This window comes from Amblyomma americanum, chromosome 4, assembly GCF_052857255.1.
Source record: "Amblyomma americanum isolate KBUSLIRL-KWMA chromosome 4, ASM5285725v1, whole genome shotgun sequence".
Taxonomy (NCBI): Eukaryota; Metazoa; Arthropoda; class Arachnida; order Ixodida; family Ixodidae; genus Amblyomma; species Amblyomma americanum.
The window spans coordinates 139442566-139458879 of NC_135500.1; the positions used below are offsets into that span (position 1 = coordinate 139442566).

The 16314-nt window shown below is 42.8% G+C and overlaps 1 protein-coding gene across 3 annotated transcripts; it reads left to right on the plus strand.

Moving 5' to 3' along the window:
- Window positions 1-206: 206 nt before the first annotated feature.
- On the plus strand, window positions 207-14906 carry LOC144128433 (uncharacterized). 3 transcript variants are annotated; one of them, XR_013313786.1, is made up of 4 exons: window positions 207-406; window positions 6142-6218; window positions 11271-11392; window positions 13625-14906. XR_013313786.1 is itself a non-coding variant. In XM_077661827.1 (4 exons), the coding sequence occupies exons 1-3, from the start codon at window positions 969-971 to the stop codon at window positions 11380-11382; spliced, it is 318 nt and encodes a 105-aa protein (XP_077517953.1). In that variant the 5' UTR covers window positions 818-968; the 3' UTR covers window positions 11383-11392; window positions 13625-14906. The 3 variants fall into 3 exon arrangements, 2 of the variants coding, with proteins under 2 accessions (XP_077517953.1, XP_077517954.1); XM_077661827.1 differs by lacking the exon at window positions 207-406 and adding an exon at window positions 818-1097; XM_077661828.1 differs by lacking the exon at window positions 207-406 and adding an exon at window positions 818-1097 and having other exon boundaries at window positions 11274-11392.
- Window positions 14907-16314: the final 1408 nt, after the last annotated feature.

A 16314-nucleotide genomic window follows, 5' to 3' on the forward strand; every position in this document is an offset into this window, starting at 1 on the left:
GAGGCACGCGGCGAACGGTGAGCCGGGCCTCCGCTCGAGTACAGTGGCTGGAATAGGGTTTTCCAGCCACTGTAGCTCGAGTTCACTGTAACTAGGGGCTGGATTAGCTGGATGCCGCATCGGGCGCTCGAAAGTGAAGCCACCGGAAGTTGGGCGGCATGTCCCGGAAGTCAGCCTTTGGCAGTGCACGAAATCGGACCTCAGCACGGTTTTTCTCTTTTTGTTTTCGTTTTCTACTTAGCATTTTGTCTTTTCGACGTTCTCGTCTTTTTTCGTGACAATGCCTGCCTGTTGCGCCGTCAACTGCATGAGGAGAGCAGCAAAGTCCTCGGGACGTTTCAAAAATAAGGGTCCATTGCATCGCTATGGGACGACACTAGCAGACGACAGAACGTCGTTGCACACAGTACGTACGGAGCCTCGCCTGCTCAACTGTGTCGCCCAGCTGTTGCGCTAGCGTCGCCAAGTCTGCTCTTTGTTGCGATGCACGTCGTCGCTCTCTAAGCCCAAGTTACACTATCAATGAGGGATATATTTAAGAAAGAATAACTAGGTGGAAACCTTCATTAGGCAGCCGACTTATTGCAGTGACCATTTTACAGAATTAAGCCTGGACTCCATGTACGCGAAAACTCACGCGAACGCGAAGGCGGCAAGCGATGAGCGACGCCGTCGCGCGAAGCAAAATGCATGTGTCGCTTGCCGTGTCGCTCGGATCTGCACCCACAGAAAATTTCGCTCGTCGCCCGGAAGTCCCCCACGCGACTGGCTAGACTGGCCAACCAGAGCCCCCCAAAGCCGTTTCCGGTTTGTCTATGGTTTCTCATGGGTGCATCTCACGAAACCGGCCCGTCGTCTTGGTCATCGCCACCGTCGATAAAATATTTGGTTTTGTAGCTGAGAGGCAGGCTCGCATGATTTAAATAATTAAAAAAATCTACTTGTTCGGTGCGGAGGGCCAACAGCATATGGAGCGGGCTACGCGAGCGGGCGTACTGCAGGGAGAGATGCGTGTCGAGCCGCGGGTACCGGCGCTCGATCCACCGTGCCGCTGCGCTCCAACTGTGCAGAAACACTCGCGGCGCGCATTCTCACTGGTAAATTATAGTTTGCTCACTTACAATCAAACTGCGGTGACAGTTTATGGGAGTGTTTTTACTAAGCCGGAGTGCACAGGCACCGAACGAAAGCACACCTCCCCCGTTTAGACCGAAGCGGAGAGCAAGGGCGAGGCTACGATCTGGTGAGGTGCCGTCGGTGTTCTGCTGGTTCACATTAGCGCGTCCGAAATGTATATATGGCACTGCTTTTTCGGCGGAGTGTATCAAGTACTGTTTCGTACTGTAGCAAATTATGCCTGAATGGGCTTTTATTCGTGATGCTTGGTGCAGTTGACTTCTAACAGCGCTTGTCACATGCTGTTGTTGTTGCCTCAAATACGATGGCACATACCCACGGTGCGGGATTGGCTAGGGTTTGGTGCCTATTCAAACAGGTAAAATCTTATATATCCAGGATTATCTCAAGCGGCTCATAAATTGAGAGGACTCTGAGTGAAAAATAAAATCAAATTTTGAGAATATGTTACCATCGTAACATATCTCACCTAGAAAAATGTTCGCCTGCTGCAAAAAAAGTTTTTTTTTTATTCCTTGAAAAGACCCTTACAAGAACAGTTACTTTAAACAAAGGGTGATTAATATTCAGAAAATTGTCACATGCGCTGCTGCCATTCGTCTTTCTCGTCAGTCGTTTCTCTCGTGCTGTGTTGATGAAACGTGGCTGTGCTGTTAAGTTATATTAAAAGCACGTCTGGAAAGTAAATGACGCACTAAAGCGATAAACATCACCTGTCATCCATGAGAAGAGACATCGTCCACCACCAACTCGAAATTGAAACAGCGGCCGCTGTATAAGAAGTGGCTCATGGAGTGTCAGGATTTTCGCGCCATTGCCTTTTCTTTACTACATATGTGCAGAGGCTATAGCCAACACATGATCACAACCTGGCAAAAATCCTGGTACGGCTGAGTTTATATTTATGCCCATGATGTTGCCAGGTGAGCAAATAAATCTCTCAGCTCACAGGTACACACACCAGAGATAAAAGAAAGAGGATTAAGCATAGCAAGAGTCAGTCAAGTAGTGGAGCTGCCTAAATTTAGAACCAACACACGTCAGCTGTGGCCGTCAACAGTATGTGCAAAAGCAGGGCTGGCATATTGTTCATGTGTTGCACCAGCCAATTTTAGTCCAATTTGATCAAAGGCTTTAGCAGGATTTCAGCACAACAGATGTGAGAGTCATTGAAGTCTTCAGATAGGTCAATGACTTTCATTTGGGTCTTAATATGCCTGACAAAAAACCCACTCAGACTTGCAGACTTGGTTGCGACTGTGTTTGTGGCTTGCTCTAGCTACGTCCCGGAGCTTTACCATTGAGCTACTGCAGAGTGGTACATACATACCGTCTAGTTTCTTGACCCACGGCTCTATCTCAAGGAGGCGTCAACCACAGATGCTGAGCGAAGCAATTCTACTGTTTAATTCATTTTATTCTAATCTAGTTAAAATGGCCTGGCTTCTTCAGCCCTTGGTCAGCATTAAGCAATTCATGCTGCACAGCATCAAGGAGAGGTTTTGTCCACAAATCGAGCGTTGGGTTTTCCAGTGGACTGTCTCCGAGCTGCAACAGAGTCTTTGCTGTAAAAATCTCACAGTAAAAACACGGGGAGTGTGCATCGTATACTTTACTTTCACAGAGCAGAATACAAACTCAAGAAAGAGGTGTCTAGGTTTGGCGTGGATCTTCGGTATTCCGCTTCGTACAAGCTTTTGAAGCACTGCAGACTGGCTGATGAAGGTGGAACAAAAAAAAACCTGATTTAGAAAAACCTATGAACACTGGTATGTTCCTTGTACCACAGATGTAATTTGCAAGATTCCTCTAATCTGTGGCCAGGTTTACTTTGGTCATATGTTGTATCAGTTATAGGTTATGCAAACAAACATGCGTCATTAATGCCTGAAGTTGGTTCGCAGCCCCCCTTGCATTGTAAACATTCCAGACTCTGAGCTCGTGTGTGTGTGCCTTATTTGGGTGTTGCGTTAATAGTTGGCCGGCCAAAGAAAAGACCTGATAGGGAGATTTTGACGCTTTCCAACATAATTTTGACCTGTAATGACTTGTGCATGAGTACACAGTCATTTGCACTACTTGGCAATTAGAGTGAACTTTTCTAGGCATTTCATTGTTCTGTTTCAAACATGCTTCTTTTTTCTTTGTTAACCAACTCAAGAGACGTGTCATTTCATTTTGACCTCTTTTCTTCTATCTTTGCGTTTACTTCACGTCCCCCTTTTGTCATTGTTTCTTCCTTAGGCTTTTTTAAGTCACGTGCTCAAGGATACAGCACACATGCCCGTTGGTAGTAATGTTTTGTAATCCACATTAATTGTTAGTTTATTTATTTACTTTTATTTATTTACAGTACACCCTGCAACGCCAAAGCATTTTAGCAGGGGAGTGGGTACAGCATAAAGTGACGAGTACGTGAATATAATCACACCAAAAGGGAGGCATGAGTTGGGCTCATCGTCACCCCGTCTTTCCATTCTTGCTGTCTAGTCTTGTTCTGTGCTATGTTTGATAAAAAAAGAAGTTCATCCAAGGGGATAGTGTCTACGAGCTACTAGTTGAACTAGAAGGGAAGGCAACCAGTTGTGCTTTGAGGGACGGCACCAAAGACAATGAAGAGGCAGTTTTCTGTTTATTATTTTTGGTCATTGCTGCCTTTTCGTTCTCTTTTTTTTTTCTTTTGTCCTTCCCAGTTTTATTTCCTTTGGCTTCACCTAGCACTTGGTGCAGTGCAACCCATTCCAGAGGGTGTAGTCCCATCAACATCAACATAGCGTATGGTTTAAATTCTGTTATTTATACTTATCTGTTGCAAAATAGCGCACGCATAATGTATATTAACTCTGTGAAAAAGAAGGATTCCTTCTCCCTGCTACCTTCACAGTGCAAGAATGTAGTTTTGTTGACATTAGCTCAAACTTAAAAACAACCACATTGGTTGGAGAGCGTAAGGAGGTTGTACGTAGAAAAGATGAGACAAATGATTACGGACAAAAATTAACTAAACAGAAGCTAACAATCAAACTAATTGTAACTTACAGTGTCTGCTAACAACACTGTAGACAGTGTCATTCTTCACCTTGTCGCTTGTCTCATCTTAAAGTTGCTGCGATGACTCAGTAGTTATGGTGTTTGGCTGTTGACCCGAAAGATGAGTTCGAACCAGTGGCGGCAATCGTGTTTCGAGAAATGCGAGAGGCCCCTCTACTGTGTTATGTCAGTGCACGTTAAAGGAGCTCTGGAACGCCTTCTGAGGAGAGTACATGTATAAACTCACTCGATCCGTACATTCCAGCATCATGAACACCTGAGCCAAATTATACACTTCTGCATGCTACAGAGAGCCCACTATCGTGCGCGAAAGTTGGCGAGCCCTTTCTGACATCTTTCCATTCTCGTGCCCTCCACCGGCTCACGCTGCTGTGTATTTTGGTTCAGAGATGGCCATTGGTTAAATTCTTTCCGGCGTCGCACAGCTACCATGGCCTAGGCCAGTCAGCTGCATCGCTCTGCTGGGTCAGGAATCTGTGCGCCCTGAGGAATCCATGTGCACATTGGCTGCCAGCAGTGGGGTCAAGTGGGTAGGGCCAGTGGAGCAGTGCTGACCTACGAGCACACAAAAAAATGACTAGAGGAGAGGGAAAGCGGCGTCCTTTAACATCCCAGGAATACCGCACCTTTACTGAGAGCCCCTTTCAGAGCTCCTGTAAAGAACCCCGGTTAATCGAAATTAACTGGAACCTCCACTACAGCGTCCTTCATAGCCTGGGCCACTTTGGAATATTAAACACTGTAAATTCAAAGTCAAACCATTGTCTCATTTTAAATTGTGAGGTGTGCTGTCCAATCAGCATGGTTTTTTCACCATGACATCTTCTCCCTGCTTCCTTAATTGATATTCATTAAAATTTGTTTTGCAAACTGCAGCAAGTTTGCATGGACAGCAGTTACGAAGGTGAAGTGTATGTAATCTGCCTTTTTGACAAGATGTGGCGCACCCTTTGGGGAACGTGCGAAAATTGCACGGAAATTCATCTGCTACCCACAGAACTAATTGAAAAACTATAGGGGTGATCAAATAGATTGATATGGAAGAAATGCAGCAGCATTCTTGTTTCAGTCGCTGATCTATTCCAGTTCTGATTCTATTCCAATTCTGAGTCCATTTTCTTTCACTCCCCAATCTATTTAATTGTGATCTTATTCTAGTACCAACTACACAACTAGGTGAAATGTGTCACATTGCCAGATCGCGGCGGGTCTTCATACGACTGTCGGCACAGCGGTTAAGCAATGCGCCAGTGCACTGACAGGTGGCTGTTTCAAACACAGCCGCCAGTGTGGCTTCTAAGACCCAGGTTGCTTTTGCCAAGCGATGTGAGGTAGAATGCCTCCTGGAAGCCTCATTTATGCACAGATAGTTCTTCGGCAGGCCGTATATTTTGCATATTATATTTTATATCGTCCAACATCTTGTCTTCCCCACAAGTAAAGAAAGGAAGGATGGGCAGGGGAGAGGGAGACGGTTGACAGGTAGCAGGTGGGGAGGAAAATCACTCTACTAAACACTACCTTCACATAGACACTTACACTGGCCAGTTTGCACCTTCATGGTCCTCCTAATTCTATCAATTTAAACATATTTGGGGGACACCTAAGCTCTACGTTTAAGGACATGACGTGATATCGTTAATGGGTGCCGTCAGCGGCTCCTCTTGCCTGTGCATGCACGGACACTGTTTCCATATTATGTGAAAGACCACACAACGTACATATTTAGCCCCGCTTTAACCAAGTTGTATGAACGTGCCTGCGTGGCCTAGGGGAAGGTTGTCTAACTCATAAACTTAGGGCCAGGGGTTCGATTCCTGACTAATTACCCCAATTTTGTTTTCAGCGCAATTCATTTACTTTATATACTTACATGTTCTAATTACATTTGAGTAATGTTTTGACCTTATAATCACCAGTTCTCTATTGTTTTGATTGCTTTTCATTGCACAGCTCCACATGGGACTTCATGACCCTCTCGACCAGTCCGGCTTTACCGCACACACCAGCGATGATGCCAACTATGCCGGGTAACTGGACCCTTTTATTTATTTTTTATTTTTTTACCCTCAGGGCAAAGCATTACAGAGGGGAGTGGGTAATACATAATAACACTGAAAATACAAACAACAGCAGAGAACAATAAATTACCAAAATATAGATAAGTTAGAATAAGTGATCAACACAATATATCATTCAATAGAAGCGGTAACAGCAGACCAAAACAATACAGGGTCAGGAATTGTGGCAACTTAGGAAGGAAGGTGGTTCCAGTCATATGACGTGCGAGGAATAAAAGAATCCGAGAATGTTTTTGTTTTGCATGTAGAAATGCCTACCTTATGTATGTGATCTGTGTGACGTGAAATATATGAAGGGGGAAGAAGTAACTCGTAGCGAATAGACTCATGATGAAATATTTTGTGAAAAAGGCACAGGCGTGCAATTTTGCGTCTTGATGCAAGTGATGTTAGGCTCAGGGTAGTTTTTATAGCGGTTACGCTTGATGTACGCCGAAAGTCAGAGAGAATAAACCGCGCTGATTTGTGTTGTACCATCTCCAGTAGGTCGCTCAAACTCTTAACACCAGGGTCCCAGATTGATGAAGCATATTCTAGTTGTGAACGTACGAGTGTCGTATAGAGTAGAAGTTTGATATTAGTTGGGGCTGCATGAAAGTTACGTCTCAGATATCCGAGCATGCGATTAGCTTTGTTAGTGATGTGCTCAATGTGCGCATGCCAGCTAAGGTCAGACGTAATAAGAATTCCGAGGTACTTATATCTCGTAACTGGATCAAGTAACACATCATTAAGAGTATATACGGGCAATTCACTATTAACGCGAGAAATGTGCATTAGTTTGCACTTTTCAGCATTTAAAATTATAATCCAAGTTTTGCACCATGTTGAGATATCATTAAGGTTAGACTGAATTATGTGCTTGTCACTATGATTTGTTATTTCCCGAAAAAGGACGCAGTTATCGGCAAAAAGATGTAGAGAAGAAGAAAGGTTACTGGGTAAGTCGTTGATAAATATAAGAAAAAGCAGGGACCCCAAGACGGTGCCTTGGGGCACACCAGGAAGAACAGGGTGAACGGTGGAATTAACGTTGTTGATGGCAACAAATTGCTGACGATGGGTAAGAAAAACTTAGAGCCATTTTAGAATGTTAGTGTCTTATCCTACCATGCGCAGTTTTAGTAACAAAAGGTGATGGGAAACCTTATCAAATGCCTTCACGAAATCTAGAAAGATGCAGCGATCGAGCGGCAATCTAAAATTGCATGAAGTTCGTGCATGAATAAGAGTAACTGTGTTTCGCATGAATAGGATTTCCTAAAACCGTGCTGAGAAGGATGGAAAAACAAGTTTGATTCAAGGAAAGTGACAATATGTGAAAAGAGTATGTGCTCTAAGATTTTGCATGGGATGCTGGTAATAGATATGGGCCGGTAGTTAAAAGGCGAATGTTTATTACCAGATTTGTGCACAGGAACCACCTTACTGATCTTGCAATCGGCCAGTAATTCACCGTTTTCCAATGATTGCTGAAACATTTTAGTTAAGGCAAGCAATGAATACATTTTAGTACTTTTCAGGAACTTTGTAGCAATGCAATCAACACCAGCACTGGAGGATATCTTAAGATTATCAATTATTTTAACTATACCATCAGGATGTATGACGACAGGGTACATTGGGAGGAAGTTGTTATGAGCCAGTTGAGGGAAAACCGTAGTTTCACCACTTTAAAAAAAAGCTAGAAAATACATCATTCAATACATTTGCACAGGCAATATCAGATATATGTTCGTCTCTTGAATTCGCTAGTATTATTCTAGACGTTTCATGATGCTCCAAAATTTTGTTGGGTTATTGAGCAACATCGGTAGAGTGCTATTCTGGTAATTTGCTTTAGCGTTCTTGACCGCAGAACTGTAAGTGTAAGCTGCAGAGCGATAACGGGACAAATGATGTTCGGTGCGTGATACTTTAGCTGAACGGAAGAAGCGTTTCTTACGGTTAGACAAGCGCTTAAGATACGCGTTATACCATGGTGCATGCAGCTGATAAGATATTACGCAAGTGGGTATGAAACGGCTGGTGAGATCTAAGATTTTGTTCTTAAATAAGAGACAGTTTGCGTTCACCGATCACGAGTCGAATTCGTGGAAAAAGGTGGCCAGGGAAGAACCTAGTTCATTATTAACTTTGTTGAAATCAGCGCGATGATACATGTGTATTATTTTAGTGTGACTAGCCGATTTTTGTATGGGAATGTTCACAGAAAAATTGAGCAAAGAATGGTCGCTTAACTGGGGCATGTACGTTATTTCTGAGCATAGTTCTGGGCATGTTGTTAGTACGAGGTCTAATGTACTTGTTGTAAATTCAGTAATCCTTGTAAGCTGAGTAGCAATTTGGGTAAAATTAAACGGTGAGCATAAATTAGTGAATTCCTTGCATAGTGTCGAAGAGGAGGACGGTTGCACCGAGGGCCAATCGATGCCCGGAAAGTTAAAGTCACCCAATAGAAAGATCGATGACGAACGGTAACGCGTTACTATAACATTAATGGTATCCTGAAGCTCTGCAACAAATGTAGGAGATGCATTAGGTGGTCGATAGCATGCACCTAGGATTATTCTCCTGTAGCCTAGTTGAAGAGATACTCATATAATTTTTAACGTTATGGACCCTTAATGTCATCTCGTTAAAAAATGCTCATAGGTTACGCAGGCACTTGTTGCTTGCACATGTCATCGACATGAACCGCACGCAGGTTCGATCCCGGCTGCTGTGGTCGAATTTCGATAGAGGCGAAATTCTAGAGGCCCATGTTCTGTGCAATGTCAGTGCACTTAAAGAACCTCAGGTGGTCGAAATTTCCGGAGCCCTTCACTATGGCATCTTCATAGCCTGAGTCGCTTTGGGACGTTACACCCCCATAAACCAAACCAGACCGACTTGAACTGCATATGTACACTAAGACACTATGTTTTCAGCCAGTGGAGGTATGAAGAGGGCAGAGTAATAGAGATATTGTGCATGCACGAAAAGAGCATGTGACAAAGGCAGATTCTTGGGCTGTTCCATTTCTAGAACAACATGGAGCACTTCTAAATGCCCAAGCTTAGAAAGCATTTAATTGTTTGTTTTCTGTAGCTTGCTCTTTCAAACCGCAATTTTGTGGGATGTCACTTGTTTTGTGACATTTGCAGTGTGCCTGATATTTGCTTTTCAATAAATTAACATGCCTTACAAAATCAAATTAGAAAAAGGCACCAAATGTGCACCGTCAGCAGTTAAATGTCATAGTTATTTGGGGGTCACTGAAGGAAAAGACTTAAAAGCCATCACCTGCGCACTTTTTGTAAACAGTTTATTGTCATCTGTAAATATGCATGAAGCTGTTCACGTGTTTAATGCTGCTCCCCCCCAGCGAAGAAAAATTGACATCTTGACTTGCAAGCAAAAAGTTAGAGCTGTCTTGCTTTGTCATGTTGATCTGTTAAAGTTGTGTAATGCAGTGATGCTGCAGGCAGTGCTACCAATCTGATTCCAACATTTGGCCCGTTTGTGGCACTACCTTCAATGTCAATGGCAAAGTAAACTTCCATCATATCATGAGAGAGAGAAGAAAAACAGGGCAGAGAGGATGACCAGGCAATGCCAGTTCCCTCCCCTACACATGGAGAGTAGAATGAAAAGAGTGGAAGAAGAGACAAGGAAAGTCCAAGTACAGAAAATGTTCGTGTTGTCCCTGGGTCTGTAAAAAACAGAACGCTCGCTGTCTGTCTAGTGTGGCACTCAAGCCTGTAGCTCTTTAATATTTGAGGAGCACTTTGATAGCATTCCTAGCTGACAGAGGCTGAGGCTACAGTCTCAGGGTCTTGGGCTCCTTTAGGAGATGCAAATCTAAGTTGCAAAATGCTTCCCCCGGAGACAATCATTGATTGTTAAGCAGGGTGAGCGGTTAAGTATGTGTGCAATCATTTCCTCGCACTTGCAGCATCCACACGCTGGAGTTTCAGCCATCCCATTTAGGCGAGACTGAGCATTCATGAACGTCATGCCCAACCACAGGCAGTGCACGACAAGCATGTAAAAGCACAAAAAAAACAAGGACAAAGAAGATTTTTGCGCTTTTACATGTTTGCAATACATCAACCCGCCCAAAGGTCTGTGCTCTTGAGTGCACGGCAGCATTGCAATCAGTGGGTTGCAGTGGCCAGGACCTGAGCAATAACCTGAGTTGGAGCTAAGAGTCGTGGTTGTAGTGGTGGTGTCCAGACTTCCTTGGAGCGCTTCATGAAGCCAAAATCATTCCGCAAGCAATTGCACAAAGCTTGCTTGCGTCAAAATGATAGTTCTGGTGCTCAAGGATGTCCACAAAACGTGCACTGTGTTTTTGTTGCTCTTGTGCTGCTTGTGTATGTAATGTTATATCAAAATTAAGGAGATTTGTACCCCTCGTGTGAGTGCTTGCCTGCGAGAGATGTTTTTGGCTTGGTTTATAGTTGCTCTTTAGCCTTTCATGCTTCAGAACTGTAAAAACTGGTTGTCTTTAGCCTCTTATACTTCGAAACAACTTTTCTTGGCAATGACATGAAAGCTGCAGAGCCAAAACATGCCCTGCCTTGCTACGCAGCAAGATCTAGTCCCTGAGATTGCAGTTAATAATTTTCTCATAAAACGGACTATGGTCGCAACACTCGTTTTTTACGGCATAGTTGTAACATATAATTACCAGCTTTCAAGTTTAAGGAGTCAATGCAAAAGAAATTCCTTTGATTGCAACAAATTTTCTGAGCACATCTTGTTTTAAAGGCTTCTGTAGGTGACCTCCGGCTCTACCAGTAACAGAAAGAAGCAGCCACGCTGCGAGCAACATGCAAGGCATCCATGTGCACCGTCCTGTGGCTGGTGGAGTGGTTGGAGTGGTGGAGTGTTATAATTACTGACGCTTCGCCCCTCTAGCCCTCACTCCATTGGCAAAGAAAAGCTGTTACCAAGTATACGTAGATGCAAGGAAATAACCTTTTGTACTGCCATGCGTTCATCTTTCTCCTGCAGCAGCTCCAGCCTCCAAGATAGCAGTGGCACCCGCTATCAGTCATGCCTGGTGCGTCTGTGGTGCAACAGAAGCACCTGGACTGAAGTTTTACACCAACCCGAAAACTCATGAGTGAGAACACGTAAGGGAAATCGTTCAGCTGTGGCACATATATTTTGGAAAGTACCCAGTCATCACACCTGAGGACCTACAGTGGCAAGCCAGCTATTTTTTCAGCCTCAGTTTTCTTTACTCGTTTGCCTGCAGGTAAAACTTGAGAAGGCATCGGCCTTAGCACGACTCTGCGATGCCTATCTGCACAGTCCAATATCCCGCCAGACTTTTTGGCCATTTATTTTGCTCATATGATGGAATGGCTGCATGAAAACATATAACCATGGTATTTCATAGGTTCAAAGATGTAGTTTGATTTTACTGGCAATATTTTTATTGCAATCTCTTATAAAAGCAGCTGTGGCCGTCATGCACTACCGGTGTAAAAATCCACTGATAATGTTTACTACATTCGAATCAGTGTGGAAGAACGGATTTGTGCTCCGTATAGAATATGATGGCGAGCAGGAAATTCCACAGGACGGAGCAGATGGGAGTTGATGAAGACGCCCCTGCAATGCACAGCACAAGAGTGCGGTGCAGCTTAACACGAGGCGTGTTCGGCTGCGGTGATAAGTCTAGTGGCATCGTGTAGCGGCCTTTGGAGCTGATCTGTTCATGCCACCGTGGGTTCGACTCCCAGTTGTGAATATTACTGCGATTTCTTTTTGCTAGGTCCTGAATTAACCTTTGGACATAGATCGCAAGAGACTATTTTGCTAGGCTCTAAACCTCCGAACATACATCGGCAAGAGACGACTAGCGCTTTCGCACTAAAATGCTAAAATTGGAGCCTCTATGGGTGCTGTACAAGTAACACTTGCATGAGGTCATTGTTCCAACTCCCAGATTTCCTGCCTTCCATGCGAATCATTTTTTTTCTCCTTTTTGAGTAGTAATAGCTGTAAGCCGTATAGATTGTACATAGATGGTGTAGTGGAAATTGCTAGAAGAAAAATTTGTTTGCAGTTGTTACATTTCCTGAACCCTGAGCAGTAATGTATACTAATGAAATGTGCAATTTTATCGATGCTTGTGCAGATTTTTGTTTGTACACAATTTCTTCAGCATTGCAAGCAAACAGCTTAATTCATCATTCCAAACTGTGCTGTCATTTTTATGTAGCTCCTTGCCTGTCATTGCTCATGTTATGCATTTTTACATTGTTTAGAACGTGAGAGACAAACTACCGTGAATTACTTTACACCACATTCTGAATATGTTCATTTGACATTCATCTCCTCTGCATTTCGTCTTCACTGTTGCTGGGTGCTCTTCTTCACCAGCATTCCATGCGTAGTTTTCCAAGAAATGGGGAATGTAAATATTCTGGAAACTGTCTGCAGCTTCTGCAGTCCTTGCCATGAGGATCTTAGGTGTTGTTCATGGCTGCATTAATTAGCCGATGCTTAGCAACCACTCCAGTGTGCTATTGCCTTAGTCATTTGCTGTGCATGGTAATTTCTGAAACATGCAGGTAGATTACTTCAGCGGTCTGTTAAAACTCAGAGTTACCCACAGTCATAGTCGCATGCCATTTTGATGGTGCTTTTGTAATGTCACCTAATTTGCCTGTGTAACCGCATCCCACAACATTTATTGCAGTCGACAATGCAGAATTTCACTGGGCTTCTCTACATCACAAGACTGCTTGAGTTCTTGTGGTTTTCAGGTGGTTAAGGGTGACTGCAGCATGGAATGGCAAGCCAAGAACGATCGTTTTGTATAATGACAAATAGTGGAGTTTTAATGAAAAAGCGTTAAGGGCCTTGTTCAGCAAAAAAGCGCCGTAGTTGGTGCTGGCATGTCGAGAAAATCAGGATTGGTTGCGAGGGTTGTGATGTCACAACCACATGACCTCACGTGGGTAATTCGAACACCCCACAATAATCGTGCATTGCAGCAGTGGAGACGTCACTGCACAATTCCTTATTGGTCTACAGGACAATTGTAAATAGAATTGTAAAAGAAAAATGCTTGAGCTGGGGCTCGAACCGCTGCCTTTTGGGCCACAAGTTGGGCACGCTACCCCTCGAATTAATAACATTTGTTCTTCTTGGTTAAAGGGTAGCCTTGTGTGTGTCTTGTGGTTAATTTTAAAAAATAAAAATTAAAAAAGGTAAAAAAAAATAAAATAAACAACAGTGTTCTTTGAAGTGACATGCGAAGAGGACCATATGTCGCTGAAGGGACCCATTAATGCTGTCGCTTCGTACCCTTAAGATGGAGCCTAATTGTCTTTCTAATTTTTTGTTTGCAGTGGTGTGATACAAGTTGTCTTCAAGAAAAAAAAAGCCAGCAGAAACCACGAAGGATGGTTAGACTTTGGAAGAACCCAAGGAGAGCACCAACGAGTGTTTCAGTCTCTCTCCATCTGCACTTTGAGCGTTCACATCTACAGTATTGTTCAAAAGAAAAGAAGAAAAAAATCTTTGAAGTGTTTTGTATTTTGTGCACTGGTGTTCTTGTATGGCAATTAGGCTATGCCAGAAGTGGTGCTTGACACTTGCTGTAACAAAAATTCTTTAAATTTTTATTTCTCGCTGCCTGCATTCCTGACGTTAATAGTGCCCCGAGTTTTGCCCGAATGTTTGGCACATTCTTGCTGACTCCACAGGAGCAGTGGGGAAACACCTTTTGGTTGTTTTTCTCAAAATTTCGTTCAAATTGCACACAGTCCTGTTTCTGTTGCTTGCTCATGCTATGCTGTGCATGCGGTTCGTGTTAACTTGCTAGTGCTTCATATGGAGGATTATAGCACACAATACAAGACTCGAAGTTTTGAGTCTAAAACAGCGCTGTATTTCTCAATTTCTTTCTCCTTGTTCAATCTTGTGCTCAATAGATCCTCAGTGCAAATCCTTAATTAGCCTGAGTTCGTGTTCTTTAACTAGCACTTGTCTCTGATAGTTGACTTGCTTTTATTTTGTTTTTTCATTTGTGATATTCTAATACTGAATGCTGGTTTTCTTAACACATGCAGTACCTTGCTTTGCAGGTGTTCTGAGGTAAAGGTTGCTGTATTAGTGTTATTTGCTGCATGTTGCCTGCCTTTTTGCATAAAAGTTTTCTTGGCTAGAGGTACTTCTTATGTCTTCTGCAGTGAACATAGTGGAAGAAATATTGGAGGCTGTGCGACTGAAAACAATAGGAAGGAAAGCTGAAGTTTACCCAAATTCTTTTTGCTGTGCAACATTTGTATTGAAAAAATTATCACTGTTGAATCAGGCAATTAGGCACGAAATATCGTTTTGCTTGTTTTTTGAAGCTTCAGGATTAATCAGTGCAATGCAAAAATATATCCCCCGTTGAAGTTCTCCAGCCTGAACTCTCATCTCATTCTGCTATCTGTGTCGGGGTGTTCGTGTGCTTTCTGCTTTGCAAAGTGACTTTGCATGTGAGATTTACATGTGCAATATTGGAACAACTTAATGATGGGCTTTTTAAGGTGAGCCACTTTAGGTACAGAGGCATACAGCTATACCTATATATGCTTATTAGGAGTTGTCGTGAGTCCTGCTATTTCTGTATGGTGTGCATTCATGTTTTGCTCAGTTTCAAGTGCTGTATGCATTTCGGAAGATTTTTTCTGTTACTGCATTATGTTTTTCTCTATTCATTTGTTAGTTTGTAGTGTATATCAATCCAGTTCGATAGAAATATGTGCACAAATTATGGACTGGCTTTTGAAGGCAAACTAAAAGATGTCTCTAGATCTGCACATTTACAATGATGTTTGCATTCCTTTGCAGCAAGATAGCGAGTTGGTTTGCTGTTTTATGTAGCTGAAACCGGTGTATTACTAATTGCCCTGTATCATTCAGTAGACCACATTTTGCCTTATTTCTAGTAATGGAGTGCAAATGCCTAAGCATATAGAGTTCTGCATGCTCCTGAGGGCTTACAGTCTTGTTTCTTTGAAAATTCGCCATGCTTGTAGTGGTTATTGTGTATTTCGGAGCTTCCAAGATTATCTGTGAGCAGATCATGCCGGCCATTAATGAGGACTAATACTATATTATAGAAGACGAAGAAAAAGCATAGTATTCAAAGGTGTATTTTATTTTGTAACGTGTTCGTTTGCAATCATCACTATTAAGTCTTGTCTATGTCATAGTGCGAAATTGCATGGGGCTTCTTTTTCATTTTGCTCGGTAGTGGCATCTGCATAGATCTGTGGACTTCATACTTTATTTCATTAGTTTTTTTTTTCAATTTTCAATTTATTTTCACCAAAATAGAGCATACATGGTGAAAAGGGGGGGTAGGAGAAAAAGCTGCACAATAGCAGCTTGACAAAGCTCTAACCACCCTGGCAACAATGACAGCACTGTAACAGTTCAATATTTTGTTCATTTTACAAGAAAAAAGAAGAAATCACAGTGAAAAAGAAATGCAGTGAAAAAGTTAAATGTGTTGGTGTAGTGCCCGACTCATTTATGGGCATTTTGTTGCAATTGCCACATGCATTACATCCCCTTGCACAAAGGAACACTACTTCACTACTTGTAAAGATTATTCATGCATAGTTCATTTTCTTCATACTACATCCCTATTGCACTCAGTGTTTTTGTGCATGTATAGATGCATTTCCTTTTTTGAGAAAGGTGCATTTAATGTGGGAGTTCGTATCTCTTGCAACCTGACACATCCTTTGATGTCCTTCATGATGTTGTCATAACCACTCTGATGGCTGGGGCAGGCATCCATTGTGATTGGAGCCGCCTGCTTGGCTTAGCTTGGCTGCACATTTTGGATCAGGATTAGCTAGCGGCATGAATTTTACCAAAAACATGCCTGATATTACATCACAGAGGTGCTGATGTAGTCGTCAGAGGTTTTCTGTAATCCATTTCGTGACGAACAAACATGTCGATGCATGGATGAATGTTTTACATTCTGTACAGTAAATTGTGCATCCTTTGATAACAACAGAGATTTGCTTTAGTA